Below are 21,509 nucleotides of genomic sequence, written 5' to 3' on the forward strand. Positions count from 1 at the left end.
ACGGTGACCAAGGAACCCGAACACGTAACTTAGGAATGCTTATTTACAGTTTGTACAGTGTAATCAAAGAAGAGATGGTTGGGACCTACAACTCTTTCTTGATACTGTATGTGGGCATAAGGAGATCACAACCCATACTCACCCCTCTCTTTCCAACCACGTAGCAGCCTCCTCCCCCTTGTGTGTGGGTTCAAGCCTCTCCACATATCTCTCTGGGTTGAAGCTGCGGCGACTTTCATCAGTGCAAGGCAATTGACAGAATTATTTGCGGAATGGACAGGAATGACGGAAATGAGCAGAAAGGACAAGAATGGCTTGATTCCTCTTTTTCCCACCTGTGGAATCAACTTCCACATTCTCTTAAATCTCATTCTTCCATCCTGTCTTCAAGGCAGCTGTTCACTTTCATCTCAGATCATCTCTAATCCAAAACCATGATATTTTCTACCCTTGTTAAACCTCCCCCCCCACCCCACCCCAATCTCTCCTCGTTCCATATTTCCATTTTTCCCTTCTTGGACTTTCCTTCTGTATCCATCATTCTTGTCCACCCCATATGTTCTCTCCTGCCCCCTCATTCCTCCCCACACATTGTTTGTACAAGTCTCCCTCTGTCTTAGCCTTCAACTCTGCTGTTGGTGTTTCCATGCTCTCTCTACTGATCCTTTGGTATGCGTCTCTACTGTTCCTTTTGCATTCTGTTTTGCGTGTTTTGCATCCTGTTTTTGTCTGTTACGTCCTGATCCATTCAGTGTACTAGTTCTTCCACGATCCTCGACTATGTATACAAAGAAAAGGAGACGACAGCCATGAGAAGGGCTTAGCATGTACTTAACTGTACAAACGCTGACACTCTCATCTTACCCTTTACTTTAATTGGTCCAAAGGTGTGGTGAGAATGCTGTAGCTCTGCCAAAATCTCGACACATGCGGATGCTCTTAAAACTTTGCCTTAACAAGCCCAAAAGTGAGACACAAAGGCTGTAGCTCTGACAAAAGATTGGCACATCCTCACGCCGAACACAGGCCGATGCTCTCAACTCTTTAACTTCTCCGGCCAAAAGGCTCAGTAAGAAGGCGGTACGTTTGACAAGAGCCCGGCATACGCTCTCACCGCACAAGGCTTGAGACAGATCATGTCAGTGCTCCGCAGCCTAGCTTGGCAGACTCAGGAGCTTGGCAGACTCAGGAGCTTGGCAGACTCAGGAGCTTGGCAGACTCAGGAGCTTGGCAGCCTAGCCTTGCAACTCAAGCAGAATACAGGATGCAGCCTTGTAGTTCAGGTTTGGAAATTTGATTGCAGCAAAACAACGTTAAACTGGAGCGACGTTATATGGGGCCAACCTGCACTCGAAAGAAGCTATGATAGCTATGATCTCAATGCTTGCCAAGTGTTGATTATCGAGAGTGAGCAGCCATGAGTATTGAATCCACACAAATGATCTTAGTAAGGAATGTCCTTAACCGCTCAACCAAACAGCCAGCTCTGAATTATATTAAATGAGAAATTTTCAAAACATACATCATCCTGGCCATGGCACAAGTTCAAATTTCAAATTTAAAATTCATTTATTGCTCCATTTACATATTGCACTAAGATTTTGGATATTTTTTGCCTCCATCAGGGTTCCTTGAACAATTTCCTGAAGCATAAAAGTTGTAACTGGCCCGAAGCATGCCGCATGGCGCACTCGATCACCCGCGGCCTCTCCTACCTTCACACAGAGCGCTGGCATTCTGGTAAACATTTTTCTTCATGTCGGCTTACACTGCATACTATTGGCAGTAAAAATGATGACTATGTTTGTGAGTATCCAACTCTCCCTCTCCCTCTCCCTATCTCTCTCTTTCATGGCCCGTAGGTCTGTACAAGCCAGCCATCGCTCACCGAGACCTTAATAGTCGTAACGTATTGGTTCATTCTGATGGCACCTGTGCCATCAGTGATTTTGGCATGGCAATGGCTCTGAGCCGGCCTTTCAGTGGGCCCTTGGAGGAGGAAACTGCAGCCATTGCGGAGGTATTGCAGAAATGCATGTGAAAACAAACAGCGACGTTCAGTTTAAAAATTCAACAGGTTTTTTTTATTATTTTTTAAATAATTTTAAGTTAAATCTTTCTTTTCCTCTCTCCTTTGCTTAGTGAACTCAATATTGCATGGATAATATTATTATGATCATCCCATAGGCAGGTAAGTCGCGAAAAGGTCCCTGCATCCGTCGCTTTAATTTTGCATGAAGCAGCGTTAAAAACACAACCGGGGTGAACCTGCCTGTCAAGATTGGCCGAGCGAACCCGCCAAGTGATTTGTTTCACAAGCGCTTCAGTGCGATCCCAACTTGCCCGTCGAACAGGTAAATTTTTCCAATTGACAATGTGCTGTGGAGCCTGCTCCCAATGACCACGCACAAGTTGTCTCGAACAAGGAAGGGTTTATGTGATAAGAAAAGGGGGGAGAAGAAGAACATGGTCACGAAGCAGTGATCACTCTCTGCAACAAAAGACTATAAAAATAATAACTAAGCACATCCTCGGGACTCCGACGGCTTAAACGAGTAATTTAATTGCATTCACTCGACACATGGGCACATGTGGACATCGGGGGCACATGCAACAGAAAGAGGACACTCAAGACTGAGAGAAGACGCAAACTTGCTGCATGTGTGCTTCGGTCTTACCTACAGGTGTATTGCGGATCGGTCAGGGGCCGTCCTTGCGGCTTCCTGCAGGTCTCCCCGGCCACGCTCACCACACACCAGCACTTGTGTCACAACGTTGTACTGCGCACCACAAAATCACACAGAACCAGGTAGGAATCATGGCGCAGCAGGCAAGAATGATGAAGAAGAGAAAGCAGGCAACCAACCACATGAACCAACCCAGAAACCAGAGATAGCACAAGCTGTGTGTGGATTTACATAAAGTCCCACGGGACATACCAGGCCGCCCCCAGCGCACACCCATTGGCCGACGCGGCCTGTCAGGCAATGATCAATGGCCTGCACTGATTGATGTGGCAAGCCAGGGAATTTCCACACCACGCAAGGTCCGTTGCCCTTGAAGGTACAAGATGTGCATATATGGTCACGTCCCCAGCACTTTGCGACCCTAGGCACAGTTATGTTATGCTTTGGGCCGCAGATTTCTGCAAGATGCTCAGAATGGGCATTCCCACATAGACAGATCATACAATAGGGAAATGTCAGAGGGTGTAGGGATGGGGGAAAGACTGAGCTTAGACTCGAACACTTGGACGGGGAAGACAAGGGCTTTCTAAACATGTACTCAACACTATTTATTTAATTACAGCAATTATAACATACTTATTCTTACATGCACTATGAAATAACTACTCTAAACTATGCTCCCATTTTGCAACTCTGACCAGATCCATAACATTAATTAAAAAAATAGGACCGCCTGTCCTGAAGCTCACCTGGATCAGGAGCAACAGTCACTGAAACCCCCCACAGACCCCCTCAGACCCTGAATTTTTTAATGCCATGAACAAACTTTGGTACATCAAAGGAGATGAAGGTTGTGCTCAAGTTTCATCGAAATTGTGTGTAATTTTGGAGAAGAGAGCAAATACCTATTTTTAGCAGAGAGTCAAAAAAACCCTGCAGCACAGATTTTGATGCGGTCCATAAACCTTTGTTACGCATCGGATTATGAAGCTTGTTTCATCAAGCTAGTTTCATGAAGCTAGCCAAGTTTCATCAAAATTGTGTATTTGGTTGAAGTGATAATGACTGAAGTGTTTACGGACTCACCGATTGACTGACTCACTCACTCACCTACGGACCACTGCTCGATCGCATAAACTCACCTGACTAAAGTCCAGGTGAGCTAAAAATTACATAATTATTCATTCTTTCGTAGGCAAAACCTGGTTGCATAATTTCTGGAGGAACACCGCTACTGCTATTTATACTGTTGTGCCCAGGTACCGATGCATAATGGCATACTTTTTGAAGTTAACATTGGATTTTAATGTCCACCAGTGAATACGAGCAGACAGGTAAGCCAGCTAAGCATCCACTATAAAGGATGGCCTACACATTGATGTAATTCCCTGCCTGTTCTGGGTCATGTTCCAAATACAAAATCGACAGCTTCTTAACAAATTTGCAATCTCCAAGCTATCCTGTCTACAATACCATTACTGTATTTCAGACACTGATTAAGAATTTCCCTGCAATTAAAAAAACAACAACCTCTTTTTGATTCATTGATAAATTATTAAAAAGCAAGACTGATGTGGGTGAGGGTACAAGGATGTGGATAAGCTGTAGGAGTTCTAAATCAGCAGGTGCCCTTATGTACATCGCTGCACATACCAATAATAAAGGCAGATGGGTTTTGAACATTGCATGAGATTATTGCGGTGCTGGCAGGATAACTTGTAGGTGTGGACTCACCTTTGAGCCATCTTGCCTGGGTCGAATATTGACCCGTCTGCCAGCATCGGTTGTTGGTAGACGTCAAATATTGCACAACATGCTTGGCGAACAGGAAGCAACATATCACTGGTACCATTCAAAAATCCCAAGTTCCTCCTCTAACTGATCAGCGGCACTCCCAGCAATTATGCAAGTTAGCAGCCACCCACACCCACACATGAATGAGTGAAGTTAATGATCTGCACTGGAGATATTCAGCTTTATTAAACTCCATTTCCCATTTTTTCAACTCAGTTTGTTTCTGATACATTTATGCACATGACGGAGTTTTATGATTTTACAGATGAGCGTCCCTTTGAAATGAGGTTTGTCTCCTGCTCCGCAGGTGGGAACCTACAGGTACATGGCTCCCGAGGTTCTGGATGGAGCCATTAACTTGAGCGACCACCAAACGGCGTTGAAACAAGTGGATGTGTATGCACTGGGTTTGATGTATTGGGAGTTGTTCAGTCGGTGTTCAGATATTTTCTCTGGTAAGTTCAACAAGTTATAAAATCGAGTTAATGCTTCACTCTGATTCTTATTCTCTTCCTCTGTCAATTAACTTCATCAGTTTAATTATTTTTCAATTTCCTATATTTTCGTTTCTTCCTTTGGGATTCCTCAAAATCTTTCCTTTCACAAACTCGCTGGAGATCAGTTTGCATTTCATGCTGGGGCTGCTCAACTCTGGAAAGGCTTCTGCTCCTCTTTCAGCAATGGTTGGAGGCCCTCAATCTCAAACGAGGTTCGGACTGTATCCCAAGACACATCTCAGCCATTCAACACAGTCGAGCATCCTGCTTTGCTTGCCTAGGTCCCTCCCTGTTGGTGGCAGAGAAGGCCACCTTCATTGATGGGTTTCTAACCTCCTCTACTCATGCAGTCGACGTGTTGCCATCAACAGAACCCTCTCCTCCCCTCTCCCAGTGGAGGCTAGATTTCCCCAAGGAAGTATTTTGGGCCCAGTCTTGTTCCTTGTCAATGTTAACGACCTCTCAGATGTTCTGGAAAACCCTCTTCCTTTTTCCAGATGACTCCACATTCTGCTGAACAGTACCCCATCCATCTGATCGGCAGAAAGCAGCTGTGTGTGTGTGTGTGTGTGTGTGTGTCTCTCTCCCGATCTGAAAATGATTCGTGTCTCATCTGACAAATGGAAAATGTCTTTCAATCCTTGAATATCTCAGTCTCAGCCTATCACTCCGGAATGATCATCAAATAAACCCACATATTAATTTCCTGAGTCGTTCACTGGAATTGGTTCAGTCTCTTGAACTTCTGGAGGCCTCACCATTAGCCCTGACCTTCTTTGGGCCAATCACATAGCAAAGCTGGCCTCCAAAGCCAGCCACAGGCTGGGCATGCTCCGTTGATGCAAGACTTTCCTTGGAAATTCAGAGCTGCTCACAGTCTACAAGGCCTTTGTTCATCGCTCAATGGAGTACTGCTTTTTATTATGGGCTGGCACCCCAGCATCACATCTGTCTCTCTTGGATTTTGTAGAATCTAAAGCTCTCAAAATTATTAGCACCTCCTGTGATGAGGCCAAAGCTCATGGTCTGTTGCTCTCACATTGCAGGCCAGACCGTGATCTTTGCTTTCCACCATCTCTTCTGCTCTCTGTCCTCCGAACATCCGCAGCAACTGCAGGATGTTCTTCCAGTAATGCCTTCCCGGTTATCTTTCCAAAATCCATGCTGACTGCACACCTCAACCCTCTCTCTCTCTTATTCCTTGCTTCTCCCATATATGGAACCACCTTCCAGAGCCTGTTATGTTTGACTCTACCCCTCCAGGGCTTCAATCAGGCAGTGCACCCCATCATTCTGTCAACCCCATGATATTTTTTGTATGCATAGCCGAGGCTCATGGAAGAGCTAGTACACTGAATGGATCAGGACATAACAGGCCAAATGGAACAGTAGAGGGGGAAACGCCAAGATAGAGGGAGACTTGGACAAACAATAGGTGTGGGGAGGAATGGAAGGCAGGAGATGACACAAAGGGTGCACAAGATGGATACAGAAGGAAACTCTCAGGAGTGAAGAAAAAAATAACTGGAAATTTGGAAGGAGGAGGGTTTGTGGTGGGTGGTTTAATGAGGGGAGAAAAGATCATGGTTTTGGATTGGGGACAATCTAAGATGGTGGTGAACAGCTGTCTTAAAGATCTTGAGAGAAGAATGAGATTAAAGAGAATGTAGAAGTTTATTCCACAGGTGGGAAAAAGGAGGAACAAATGAGTGAAGGTGAGCAGTGATCCTAGATTTAGGTAGTTACACCAGAAAGGGGTTGATGGTGGACTGTGTGTGCCCTACAGAAATCCATGGAGGGGGGGGCACAAAGCCCAGAAAGGGCAGAGGGTGCAAGACCAGAAAGGAGGTGGTAGAAGACAGAGAGACCACTGACCTGTCAGCGATGGTGAAATGACAGGCTCATAGACTCAAATTAATCGTGGGAGATTCCAATAATCTTGAGGGCCTTGGTTTATCTGGTGCCAAACTGAGCAAGATGTGAGGCAGGGGAGCCACCCCAAGCAACACTCCATCAAGCTGCGGATGAAGGCATTGTAGTTGGATAGGGGTTCAGGTGTGCCATGGAAGGACGTTGTGCAATGGAGGATGCCCAGTTTATGCCTGGTGTTGGCTTAATGGTTAGGGTGTTGGGCTTGGGATCCTAGGATCCTGAGTTCAAATCCCCCTTGGCTGTTGAATTAATACCAGGTGGGGTTGATTCTGCCTGTCATCTTTCTCTGGTCGGCAAAATGAGTGCCAGCTTGCTGGTATCCTGTGTCAGAGAGGCCACCCGTCCAGGATTGTGTCCAATAGCCAAGGAGACTTCTGAGGCAGCACCAACGCTCTGCACAGTGTATGGTCCCAATGGATGGATGGATAGATGCCCAGTTAGCGGCTGGCTTTGAAGGCTAACTTTGAAATGTGGTTTGCCAAAGAAAGATCATGGCTGATTGTGAGACCCAGAAGTTTGAATGACTGCACCTCCTCAAGGGGATTGTTAACAAAGTTGATTGGAGGGGTTGCCAGACAGTCCTTTCAGAGAGAGATAGTGAGAGCGTGAGATTTGTCAGGATTGAAAGACATATTCCAAGTGTTTGACCAGCTTGTGATTTTTTGTTCAAGGTCTGAAGAGAGAGAAGAGGCTGCAGCCTGTCTGTCTGAAGGATGAGGGATGTCACGACGGAGGGTGGACTCATCAGCAAAAGAGATGAAGGGGATTTTCCAGAGATTCAGAGAAATTGTTGATGAAGTTCAGGAGTAAGACTGGGCCCAGAACACTGCCTTGGGGGCACTCCAACCTTGAGACGAAAGGATTCCGTTGAGAGCGACATGTTGGCTATGAGGGTAGAGGAAGTCAGTTAGCCATGGTCTGGAGTTGGCCTTGGATGTCATGGGCAGAGAGTTTGGAAAGTAAGGCAGGATGCCTGACTGTATCAAAAGCATGAGATATGTTTAATTATCCTTTTAACCTTTCATGACTAGAAACCATCTTTATTGTTTCAATATTTCCTCCCCTTACTTGCGAGTCAGTACTTCCTCCCCTCCTCCTTCTCCTCTTCTGCTGACTGTTCATTTCCTTGCTCTTCCGCGAGCCTCATTCCTGTAAATCAAAGCAAACATTACTTGTTGCGTTGTCGTACTCTTGATGTTTCTTGATGTCTTCATACTTTTACAAAACCGTTTTTCTTAAGTCATGAGCCTTGAAACAGTGAAAACAGACATATTTTATGGAACACATGAAAATTGTTTTCTTCCAGCTCAGTGTATTTCTTTGTTCTCCTGCCAGGTTTGTAATCCGGAAAGATATTTGGCAAGGCTGTGCTTCTTGGTGGTGTATTAGCAATTCAGTGATGCTGGTTGCTATTTACAATTGTTAAATGGAAGAAATACAACGAAAGGCATTGAGCACCCACAAAATGACGACAAGTTATCATATCGTTAGAAACGACTAACTACAAGTTACCTTCCTCCTTCCTCCCCTGTGTCCGTTGGACCTTTGTTCCCTGTTTTCAACTCTTTCATGAGCTTCAATGCCTGTGTAAATAACAACAACATTCTGACATGAAAATGGCCACACCTGGATTTATTCTTTCTTGAGCATAATTATTTAGTTTCTGAGTTAATTTGCCCTTGACTGATGATTGACAGCTAGCTGGCAGGGCAGCTTAGATGTCTGTACAATCATTGCTAAACTGTCTAGCTTCCATTTGAATATTGTCCCAGCTACAAACTGTCACCCTAGTGTTTCAGGGCGATGGAACAATATATGTGCCATTCATCAGAAGTCATTAAGTCGCAGGACCTGTCTGACAGCATTGGTCATTGGTCGATGTTAAAGATGCATTTGTGCATTTCCCAAAGAGGAAATTTTAACACCTGGTGTTGGCTTAGTGGTTAGGGTGGCTGGCTTGGGATCTTAGGGTCCTGAGTTTGAGCAACGTTAACCATTGAATTAACACCATGTGGGGTTGACTCAGCCTGTCATCCTTCCGAGGTCGGTGAAATGAGTACCAGTGTACTGGTATAATGGTTGTATTGGCGCTGTTCCATGCCTGCAACCGCAGTGTGGTAATCTTCATCCTGATGAAGCAGCACTCATATAGAAGGAAGGAAGGAAGGAAGGAAGGAGGAAACTTCTCACCACCACCTTGGACAAATTCCAAATTCCTTCCCTGAGTGACAGTCGCGAAGGCAACGGCAAACCACCGAGCATAACTATTACCACGAGACTGTCTCGGCATTGCTGACACTTTGCAAGGTGTGTGGCACATTGATGATGATGATGATGATGATGATGATGATGATGATGATGATGATGAACATGTGAAGGGAGGCCACACATAAGATGTATAAGTAATGTGAAGGGAATGCTTTGTGTTGCCAGGGCATGTCGCACCACCTTTTTCCTTGGCCTTTGAAGCAGAGCTCGGTTCACATCCGACCTTTGATGAGATGCAGCAACTGGTAGCTCGTGAGCGCCACCGACCGGTCTTCCCAGCATCCTGGCAGGACGATCCATTGGTGACGTTTCTGCTACATGATGTTTTAAATTGTCTCATGTTACCCCTCACAATGTTTATTTATTACCCAAGAGTAACTAAAGCCCCCTCCACCTCCCACCTCCCCCCTACCATCCCACACACCGGCTGATGCAATGCAACAAGACAGTCAGCGACAATTTAGTCTGTGAAAGTCTTTGATAATCGTGCAGTGTGCAGCTGTCGACGACCATCGTCAACAAGTTTTCAGGCGCATTGGCGATCATCGCAAATGTTGAACATGTTCAACTTTTACGATGAGTTGTCGCCGACAGTCGTGCATCGTCGTACAGTGTGCGGCGGTCTATGATGATCACCGACACTGCATGATGAATTGACCAATTAAAGGGTTCTGTGTGTGCAATTTTTGACCTTACTTCCAGGTAGCCAGACTTGTTGGGGAGAGGTGTTCGTTGTTCAAAGGAGCGTTCGAATCGGAGATCCTTAGCCTATGCACTGCGCAGACAAATGGCGGGCTCTACAGCTCGGGACCGTGACGGATTGACGGCAACCAATCATCGTGTTTAACCAAGTATCGATATACAATAACAGCATGGAGCATCAGTTGATACAAATATTTAGTGTTTGGTTATGGACGGGGTGGGACAACATTATAAATGGCTAAAATCCTTCCAAAACACTGGATTTTCTCCAATTTTGCATCAGTCGAGTGTTCAATAACCCCAACGACTGCTGACATAGTTACCAAATATGGAATAAGCGGTGCAGCAAGTTCCACTAGCCTTCTCCCAGTCCAGGACTTTACCCACGCCCGCTTCTTTCTCCTGGCACGTCGTCGGTAACGTACCAGCACCGGTGCCAAAGCAGCATTGTTCAGAGCTTTCACCCTTCTCATCCTCTCCCTGCATTTATTCTTCATTGGCATTTTACTTTCCGACGATAGTGTCATCGACAGTTGCGTAGACGACAAAACGCGATTGTCCAAGATTCGTTGCCGACGGTCTTGTTGCATCACGTCGGCAAACGTTAGCTGGTGTGCGGCAGGAATAACTCTCATCCCACCATTTCAATTTCTGTCTTTCTTAAGTTTAACCAACGTGATAAGGTAAACTATTTCCATCATTGCCACTAATGCACATTGTCATTCCTAAACTAGTCTCAATTCAAAGTAGGGCTGATAGGATGGCACACTCACCTCTAAGCCATCTCGCCTGGGTTTGAATCGTCTGAATCCCTACCCAGTGAATAAACTGTCATCCCGGTATTTCACAGGCAGGGTGATTCATCAATTTGTGTGCCGTCCCTCGGATGGACATTAAACTGGCGTCCCTTCTGTCGGCATTTGTTGGTGGAAGTTAAAGATCCCAAGGCATCCTTTGTGAAGAGTAGGCGAGCTATCACTGGCACGATGAACAAATTACAAATTCTTACCCTGACCAGTAGAGGGCTGTTCAATGAAAAGTATCAACAGCACAGTCGCACTCTCAGCCAATGATGAGACTAAAGACCCCCACAGCCTTATGCTCCATATGAAAGAAGAAGAAAATTTCAGAGTAAATTTGGTGTTTTACATTTTCTTTTTCTGTCTGATTAAGGGGAGTCTTCGTGATTGGCATTTTAATGAGCATGACAAGTTGTTTCCAAGGAAATTAAAAGTCAAAACTTATTTACTGGACAAATACACAGATTATGCGGGATGCAGCAGGCAGATTGCCTCCCTGAAGGTGATCATTAATGAGCCAGCTGGGTTTTTAACCGACATTCTTCGAGTGACATGCCAATTCCCTTTGGGATTCGCTTGATTCCCATAATGTTAGAATGTAAACTCACAATTATTGCTGCTTTCAGCTCAATATCAACTCATTGTCGCTGCGATGTCAGTCCTGTGGACCTCAGCGGGTAGGTCATGCTTTCTGTTACCTATCATAAATTTTTTTGTCCCACAACAGCTTTGTTTTCAGCGTTGTAGTATGTATCAGTGTGACTCAGAAAAGGTTTAATAACTGTGTGATGAAACACCCAGAGCCCTCTTTAGTTGAACACACAAATAGAAAAGATCCACCAATCTCAGACAGCTCATAGAGATGAGGAAGAAGCCTGGTGTTGGCTTTACAGTTAATGTAACTGGCTTAAGATCCTCGGGTCTTGAGTTTGAGCCTCTGTCAAATCCGTTAAATAACACCAAGTGTGTTGATTCAATCTGTCATACTTCCCAGGTCGGCAAGAGTAGCAGCTTACTGGAAATGGGGTACTGCATCAGTGGCACAGCTGTGCTCCCAGCAACGATGCAACCAGCAACCACAGGCTGCATACAAAATAGTAATTTGCTAATTTAAGGGTATTCATAGGGAGACTGCCATCCTCAGTAAAAGAAAACTAAAATATGTTTTTGAGATTTCTCCTGTAATTTTGTTTCTTTTACAGTACTGTACTAGTATTTAATGTTTTCTGCATACACCTCAAGTCGTGGGCAAATACATGTTGATTTTGGACCAAATAGATGTTCCTTGTGCTTGATTTTTCTTGCATTTCCACTGGCAGTAAACTAAAATTTTCACAAAGCCCGTGTAATGTTGTGGCATTCAATGCGTCCTATTCCTTTTTTGCAGGCTTTGGCATACCTCAAATTGGTGATAGAGGAATGCTGGGAGCAGGATGCGGAGGCAAGGATTACGGCATGTTGCGCTGAGGAAAGGATGAAGGAGCTGGGGGAGTTGCGGCCTCTATGTCTCAGCATTGACAATGTGGAGAACACTCGGTATGCTAGTGGATTCTTCATTTATAAATATGTGCTCGGAACTGTTTTTACAAGCATCTGATTCCTTTTTTTTTTCCAAACGAATTAAATGATAAGTTACGTAAAGTTAATCCACCCCTGTGTTAGCAAGAAACACTCTGATTCAAGATGCATTTTACCTCCATCACCGAAGGTTGATGGAGGGTGTTTTCACCCCTGTCTGTTTGTCCGTTTGTCTATGAGCACGATATCTCATAAAGTTATGGACGGATTCGGACGAAACTTCGTGGACAGGTTGCACGTGTGACAAGGACAAATTGATTCAATTTGGTGAAGATCTGGATCTGGATCAGGATATGAGGATTTTTTAATTTGTAAAGTTATTTTTCACCATTGAGTAAAAGGACCAAAAACGATACACGACCTATCTCAAACATTTATGGATGGATTTGACAAAACTTGTTGGTTGAGTTGGGAAGGTGACAAGAACAAGCCGATTCGATATTGGTTCAGGTCCGGATGCAGATCCGACCTATCAGCGGGATACAAAACGTAAACTGTTCAGCCTGGCGGAGGTACGTGCTCTACCGAGTGCCGATCTAGTTATGTAGTGTCATCATTTTTTTGTGCTAAAACTAACAATAGAAGTAAACAATAAACATGCGGGGGGAGGCGGTGGAGGCAATTCTGCAATCTTTGAATAATTATCGATGAAATTTTAAAGACCGCAGTATGCTTTGTTTAACTCTTTAATATTGATGAAGGTAATGCGTTTCCTTATATAATGCATTGATTATATGCATTTTATTCATTTGGAAGAAAGTTTGAGGTATTGGGGCAGAATGTTTGAGAGCTATTCGACTATAGATCACATTTGATTCAAAACAGTCTTAAATGCAAGGAAGCCATCTCTCAAGTTAAAATTGTTTGCCGTACACTCTTACTTCCTTGGAATGACTTGAGTCATAGATCTTCCATTAACTCTAAAATGTACGTTTTTTTTTTTTTTTCAATAACAAAAAGTTTCCCATGTTTTAAAAGCTGTAACCAAAATACTCTGCATTTAAAGTTTAAACTATAATCGTAATGTTTCTTTACTCACACGCAATGCACCGCTTACAAGATCTTTGACATAACAATGGAACGGCAATTGGATTTGTTGGAAAAATCAGATTCGTTTCAGAACTTTTGGTGTGCTATTTTGTCTAACTCTTTCTCATCATTTTTCTACTTGGCTTACAGGATTATTTTGGATGGCGCTGCCTTTTCATTAGTAACAGTTTAGTGGCCACTGCAAGATTCCCCCGAGAGCATTATGGATCAACCACAAAGTGTGGATAATCCCACATGTATACAAGTTGGGCAGCAGGATTAGCATTATTAATTTATAACCATAAACGTTATTAATGAGCCAACTCGGCTTTTACTGAAAATCTAACGGAGACATGGCAATTTTACTGATACTACAGTGTGTGCCAAAAAAACACCAAACCCATAGAAATATCCTCAATACATTCATTTTTATTCTGAATTACATAAAACTTCAGTCATATATGCTACATTTTGTGTGATGCAGGTGTACCAAATAACAGAACCGTAACTTGTAAGACTTTAGTTTGGTACTGGATCCATCACATGCTCCAAATGTCCACCTCTGCGCTGATTACAGATTTGAACGCGACGGGCAAAGTTGTTGATTACGCACTGAGATTCGGCAAGTGCGATGGACCTAAGTTTCTCTGTGATTGCTTGTTTCAGCTCAAATATGCTTCTGGGGTTATCTTTGTACACATTGTCTTTGAGATATCCCCAAAGATTTTTTTTTTTTTAGTGGGCTTATATCAGGGGGAATGTGGAGACCACTCGATAGTGAAGCGTCAGCCAATCGCTCTCTCACCAAAGTGGCTCGTCACACACTCATGGGACTCTTTTGCAGTGTGAGGGTTTGTCCCATCCTGCTGAAACCATTGTTCTTCTCTTCGAAAGTTTCTCCAGCCACCAAGAGCAGCCCATAACTCATTCAACATCTCAATGTATCACTCAGAGTTGATGTTCATTGCATTACCATCCTCATCTTCGAACCCAAATGGTCCAATGATGCCATGATTGCTCAATGTACTCCAGGCCGTACACTTGACTGAATGTAAGAGTCTCTGGCAAATGTCATCAGGTGGTACTTTGCCCCAGTAGACATTGTTCCTTGATTTGACTTGTCCATTAAGCAAAAGGGGAGCCTTGTTGGAGAACCAAATGTTGTTGAGAAAACCAGGCTCCTCAGTTTTCTCTGCAAACCACCAAACCATTTCAAGATGCTTGTTTTTGTCTGGGTCAGTGAGTTTGTGTCTGACTTGTATCCTGTATGGATAAAGTTTCATATCATCATGGAGAATCCTCCTGAGACTTGATACTGTCAGTCCAAGTTCTTGACTGCGGCGGCAAAGTGACTGTTTCCGACCGACTGCTGGACTCTCTCGATGACCTCATGAGTTCTCAGTGAAGGGTGTCCAGAATGCATTGATCTGTCAAATTGATTTTTGAGTTCAAGTTGTGCACAGTTCCTTGCTCTTGAAACTTATTTGTCCATTTGAATCTTCTCTCTTTGCATTTCTGCAGTGAAATTTTCTCTTGAACTTTCTTTGAAATTGAATGAAGGATTGTGTTTCGATGTAGGATTCTACAGAAAAAGCCTTTTCTTCATTTGTCCAGGACATTGTTTCCTCCAGGACCTCAGTTATCAATATCTGAAATATCTGAAATAAGAGAAAAAAAAATCATGAAAACTAAATAAGTGGTGAATAAAACGGAGGGTTTGATTTTTTTTTTCCATTTTTTGGCACACTCAGTGGATTCAATCCCAAAGATTCTGGAATTCTGCTACTTGACCACCACCTAAATATATTGAGTCAACTGATATTTATTTAATTTCATGTCTGTCAGCAGTAAGGCCTCAAAAACTCCTCCAGTCCTTTGAATAAAATGTGACAATTATTGATCTTCAAAGTCCAGACAATTCCTGATCTACAGATGGTGGGCAAAAAAAAAATTTGGAAACACCAATGTAAAGTCACTTAATCGGGTGTTGGGCCATGACATGCAGCCAGTATGGCCTGTATACGCTGTTGCATGGAGTCCACCAGCATCTGGAATTCTGCAGGAGGGATGTGGCACCATTCTTCCATGAGAAAGTCAATCAGCTCACACCTGTTTGATGGAGGTGGAAAATGCTGCCTCAGGCATTGTTCCAGAATATCCCATAAATGTTCAATTGGGTTCAGATTTGGTAACTGAGAAGACCATGACATATGAATAACATCAGTGTCATGCTCATCAAAGCATTGGGCAACTACATGTGCTTTGTGGATGGGGGCATTGTCATCCTGGAAGGCACCCCTCCTGGCAGGAAAGAAATGCTGCAACATGGGGTGAAGATGATCACTCAGTATCATTAAGTAGTGATTGGCATTGACTTTTCCTTCTAAGAGAATGACTGCACCCAAATCATGCCAGAAAACTTCACCCCACAACATTAGAGAATCACCAGAACCCTTCACTGTTAGAATCGAGCAATCAGGGTTGTGGAGTTCTTGAGGTTGGCACCACACGTGCACTTGTCCGTTTGTCAAGAACATGGTGAAGGATGATTCATCTGACCATATCACATATCTCCCCTGCTCAGTAGTCCATTGCCTGTGCTTTTTGCACCACTGGACTCACAAACGTGCATTGCCAGGTGTGGTGAGCAGTTTGTGCACTGCAACCTGACGATAGTATCTCGCTCTGCGGAGTTTTCGGCAGACCGTTTTTGATGAAATTGGCTGCTCATACCCCAGGTTGAAATTTACAGTCAATTGATCTGCAGTTGCTCACCTGTTTTGTCTTGCACTTCAAATTAATGCATGGATATCACAATCCTGCAATATCTGCTTCCACCTACTGTTTCCATATATCTGGTGTCCATCACTAGGTATATTTACCCAGGTGTTTCCATTTTTTTTGTCCACAACCTGCAGCTTGTGAACTTTGAGATTTGAAATGGTGTGAAAATCCATAAATAAACCTGCAATTTATGTGCATCTTTGTTTTGTTGCAGTTTGATTCCACTGCAGAATTTGGAGAAGCACTTGACACCAGTTAATGAATCTTCTCCAAAGGACCCCTCTCTGCTCTCCAAACTACCTATGATTCCTGACTCCTGTCACAATGGGCATTCTATTGCAGATATCCCGGTCACCAGGTCAGATTTCCGACCACCACAGCGATCAAGTCCGGCTTCCCGGGATCAGCCACCAGTTAGCCCGGCAGATATACTGGTCTACATTCAAAGGAAGCGCGGAGAGTTGGGCATGACTGTGAAGGGTCTGAATGAAAAGCTGCACGATGGGGTTGTGGATGGTCAGGGGAAGTGTGTGCACTCTGCGGGAATGATCACCAACAAAGTACCCAGCTTGTGCACGACACACTAAGTGAATTTTTTTTACCTTACGCACCACACTCATTTTGTGAAAGCAATGTAGATAGATTTGTAAAAGCATCTTCAAAGAGAATTGTCATCTGAAAAGTATAAACAGCAAGAGGAAAATATAATGCATGGAATTAGAGTCAAGAAGTAAATGGAATTAAATATAATGGAAAATGCACAGATACTTTGCTAAAATGCACACAAAATCTCATCACTTGACTGCAACATCACTTTGTTCATAACTGCAAACCCCTTTGGACAAATAAAGCATAAGTGCAAAAAAAAAGGATAAAACATTAGAATGCTCCGTCACCTTGCTCTTTCAAGAGCCTCAATCTTGCAGAAGAAATCTCACATTATTAAAATGTGTATGTATGTCAATCCAATCATTGCAATCGATTAAAAAACCCAAAAGGATTTGCTGAACCACCCAAAGTGAAAAAGCAAGGCCTTCGAGATCACTGGAATCTCCAGAGATGAAGCTGGGTTTATGGACCTCACATTTCCCCCATTGCAGACAGGTCGGTGGTCTCTGTCTTATACTGCCTCCTTTCTGATCTTGCACCATCTACTCTTTTCATGCTTTGCCCCCCCCCCCCCCCCACACGTTTCTACAGGGTGTAAGTGGTTCACCATCAACCCCATTCTGGTGAAACTACCGAAATCCAGAATCATTGCTCACCTCCAATCATTCGTTCTTCCTTTTTTCCCAGCTGTGGAATTAACTTTCACATTCTCTTCAATCCCATTCTTCCTTCCAGGTCTTCAAGACACCTGTTGACCACCATTATCAGATCATTGATCATCCCCCATCCAAAACCATGTTCATTTCTACTTCCATTAATGCCCTCCACCACCCCACCTCCTTCCAAATTTCCACTCTTTCCTTACTGAGAGTTTGCTTCTGTATCCATCTTGTCCACCTCATGCATCCTCCCCTACCTCTCATCCTGTATTTGTCCAAGTCTTATTCTATTATGTCCTTCAACTCCACTGTTGGTGCCCCACCCACCCCCTTCTTTCTCCTGTTCCTTTTGTTCTGTTGCATCCTGATCCATTCAGTAGTATAGTTCTTCCAAGAGCCTTGACTTTGCATCCAAAAGGAAAGTGGTAGCAAGAAGATGGAGAAAGAACAAATCATCCAATACTGTTCAAAGTGAGACAAAATGATCAAATCACTTTGCAATTTCCATATACGTTTTTGGAACATTGGGATAACCAGCCTTGCTCACAGTGGTTTGCATTTTCCCATCTTCTTCAAAAGTGCATCATTCAAAAAGTGAAGTGATCACAAAATGGTCAAAAAAAAAACTCCACAAATTGTGTGATCATGAGGACTGATGTGACAAAACTAACTTTTCAGTCAGCTTTAAAATCCCAATGAACTGAAGTTTCTTCCCATTTAACAGATTAAAAAAAAAACAATGTGTGGAAGGACCGTTTCCAAGATATGTGTCTCGTTTCAGCAATGTTCCTGTTTATCTCAGTGACGATTTGACGTATGTATGTGTGTGTTTATATATATATATATATATATATATATATATATATATATATATATATATATACATACATATATACTGTATATGTATATGCAGTATATACATACAATGTATATACAGTAATGTAAAGTACTTATCTTTCGTGTGGATATAACTGTCTTGTTTTTTTGCTGTCAAGTAATTTCCTCAAAAGTTGAGGCCAGTGAATAAATATTCCTTGTTGTACCCATCCATGTAAACAATTACAGTAATCACATTTGATGCGCAAAAGTAACATCTTGCAAAACAACTTTAAAGAAAAACCGTGAAAGAGAATCCCTGCGAAGAATAAGCACTTTACAGTACAAACAGTACATACAGTATAAATGTATATGTATGTATATGTATATGTATAGGTATATATATATTATATATTATATATATATGTATATGCGTGTATATATATATATATATATATATATATATATATATATATATATATATATATATATATATATATATATCTACGAATAAAAGGCAATATATAATAAAGGAAGACCCCCCCCCCCACCTCTCACCTGTGAATGGAGGAAAGCCAATCAGCTCTCATCTAATCAACTAAACCCAGGTGTCTAGGATTATGTAAATAAATTGACACCTCCGATGCTCTTTTAGCTGAAGAAGCTGCATAAAGCAACCAAGAAGGCCTACCCAAGATAAACAGTTTGCTGTTTGAAACCCTTCTTAGAGTTCCTCCACAACTATAAAGACATTCACAAATAGTACACACATGAGAATCCCAATGCTATACACCCTCTTAGTTGCCAGCTTATTTGGCTAGAAGAGCATGGGAGGTGTGTATTTATTTATATATATGTATATGTATCGTTTGAAAATATAAAGATACGACCAACAGACAAATACCAGTATTAAGTGCTGCTCTACCAATTTTGAAACAAACAGGAAAGAGCAGGTGTATGGTCATGTTTAGAGAACTGTTATTCTTAACATTAATTTTCAATGTCACCATAAAATGTTAAAATAACGAACCCACTGATTGGAACATTTCTTGATGTTTTTGTTTTTTAATTCAATGTGATCATGTATTATTTTGATAATTACATCGGTATTTATTGAATGGAATGCAGTAAAAGCAGTCGATTTTAATTCACCGCACAAACAAACTGGAAATTTGCCAATTCCATTACGACCATTTGAGAGTCATTTACAAAACCTCTCATTGAGATTTTTTATATCAAAGTCATGTGCAGTGTGGTTGTTGGTTGTTCACTTTTTATTGAAGTTATCAAAACAAAAACAAGACTTTGAAAGAGAATATATTACTTTTTTTGATCAATAAATTAATTATTCAATGAAAAATGTGTTCTACATTTTTAACATAATCCTGTTGGGATGTATAATAATATAATTTTCTTCATTTTGCATGTTTAGGCTGCTGCATTGTAATATTTGTAACAAATGTAAACAAACAATTTTGGTTCACTTTTAATATCTAGTTTTATTCATGTTTTTACAGTATCACATATCTAACTTAAAACATATTACCGAGGTATCTAATTCCTTGTGGTCTCATGAGATAGTACAATGGAAAACTATTTCCAAAAAAGTTTAAAATCATAATGGTATAATAACTGAGTTTCACCAATATTTTCATTTTGTACAAATTTGACTTCAAACTTGAGATTGCAGAGACTTCAGATTCAGGATTTTTCATTAAATAATATTTGTTCAACTGTGTTATTATTTAAAAGTGTACATACGGGGAGCATTCAAAAAGTTATATGTACGAGTTATTGGCAATAGTTTAACATGAGAAGGTTTTTAAATCTTTCAATATATAAGTACAGTATATGTGATTAGTTTCTTTTTTTAAACATTTTAATTTATAAACATGCCTCATTTTACCCTTTTAAAGTCTTGGATAATAATCTGAGTATTTCGTTTGTGGAACTTTTTGATCACTCCTTGTATCAGTCTTGAGGACATTATCACATTGTTATATTTAATTGAATACTTATGTTGTTATTTTGTATGTTTTAAACTGCAGCCTCCCTTGTGAGATTCTCTTCTATCATTAAAATTGCTTATGTTATTCATGTATGCCTTTTGTGTCACATTATTCAGTCATCAAAATGCACTCACCATCATAGTTTGTTGTTGACCTTTACATGTAAAGTGTGTTCCATTCAATGTGATATTGTTTTAAGTAATCACTTCTGACACATGGAGGTAAAGCAGAAATTCAAAAAGTCCCATCAAGAATAGTGTTGCGACAAAGGTGTCGGTTAATACAGACTGTTTTTGTCACTAAAGGCCTCCACAGATCCTGAAACGGTGTTTACATTTATGACACTGCGATGAATTAATTCCTATTTACCATTACCCAAAGATCACCGAAATGAAAGCTGAACCTGGTGGTGAAATGCACTGGAGGTAAAATAAAAAATAAAAAAGGCTGGAAGACAATTCTTATGATTAAAATGCTTTATTATAAGAGAAATGCTGACACAGGGATAGATAAGACAAAAAAAACCCAGACAGATCTGGCACACGAGGACAGACAAATGAGGAAAGTAGGATGCGACGACCCCAGATATATGTACAAGCGAAATAAATAAAGCCTAACCCAATGATGGAGGCAAAATACTGGACTTGTATGATGAAGGGGGAGCAGAACAAGCACGGACTTGTGACTGGCACGATCTGGTTGTGGCTCTACCAGAATATTGTGGTTTTGCAGGTCAGCGTGGAACTGATGAAGTGCAACTCAAAGAGCGATGGTGAAGAGAAATAGTGATGAGGAGGCCAGATGAGAGGGATGTCTCTTATTCAGAGGATGAAGCAAAGAGAGGATCCGCATGCGCGCAACCGTTTTTATCATCTCCTGGGACCGCCTACAGCTTGTTCCCATCGGCCGCACCCCACGACTAGTACGGTGCTCCACCACAGCATTCGGACTACCCACAGCTGGTTCCCATCGGCCTCTTCACTAGGTGGGGACGGCGCTTCCGCACAGTTTCCATCCTGCCCCCCATACAGGGCATACCCCGCACAGCACACAAGGCTGCTTATCATGCAGTCCTTCGCAAGGCAACAGCAAAACCACCATGCCTGCTCGTGGCACTTTCTTAGCTGTTTGCGTGCTGTTGGCCACAATTATGACCTCATGGTAACTTGCAGTTTAAATACGGAATGTATTGCATACTAGAAAAATTCAGCACTCAAGCAGTTAAGTATCCATGAATATCCTGTAAAGCACATTTATGCCTTTCTCTGGCTGCATATCCTCCACATGGCTTTACTTGCATTCAGGAGGTTTTACACAACACAATCTTACTCTATCTATTTTAAAG

General features: G+C 42.2%; 1 protein-coding gene across 3 annotated transcripts in view; it reads left to right on the top strand.

The window, feature by feature from the left end:
- LOC147013825 (bone morphogenetic protein receptor type-2-like) overlaps positions 1-20,252 on the top strand; it is a 69,702-nt gene extending 49,450 nt beyond the window's left edge. For all 3 annotated transcript variants that reach the window (XM_085851087.1, XM_085851086.1, XM_085851088.1), the window contains exons 7-12: positions 1,626-1,740; positions 1,863-2,020; positions 4,789-4,936; positions 9,344-9,480; positions 12,068-12,216; positions 16,286-20,252. In XM_085851087.1, coding sequence (XP_085707213.1) covers positions 1,626-1,740; positions 1,863-2,020; positions 4,789-4,936; positions 9,344-9,480; positions 12,068-12,216; positions 16,286-16,658 — 1,080 coding nt within the window. In that variant the 3' untranslated portion in view covers positions 16,659-20,252. The remainder of the gene's footprint in view (positions 1-1,625; positions 1,741-1,862; positions 2,021-4,788; positions 4,937-9,343; positions 9,481-12,067; positions 12,217-16,285) is intronic.
- The last annotated feature ends 1,257 nt before the right edge of the window (positions 20,253-21,509 follow it).

Source organism: Eptatretus burgeri, chromosome 13 (assembly GCF_056783735.1).
Source record: "Eptatretus burgeri isolate ZD-2024b chromosome 13, Ebu_testis_v1, whole genome shotgun sequence".
In the NCBI taxonomy this organism is placed as follows: Eukaryota; Metazoa; Chordata; class Myxini; order Myxiniformes; family Myxinidae; genus Eptatretus; species Eptatretus burgeri.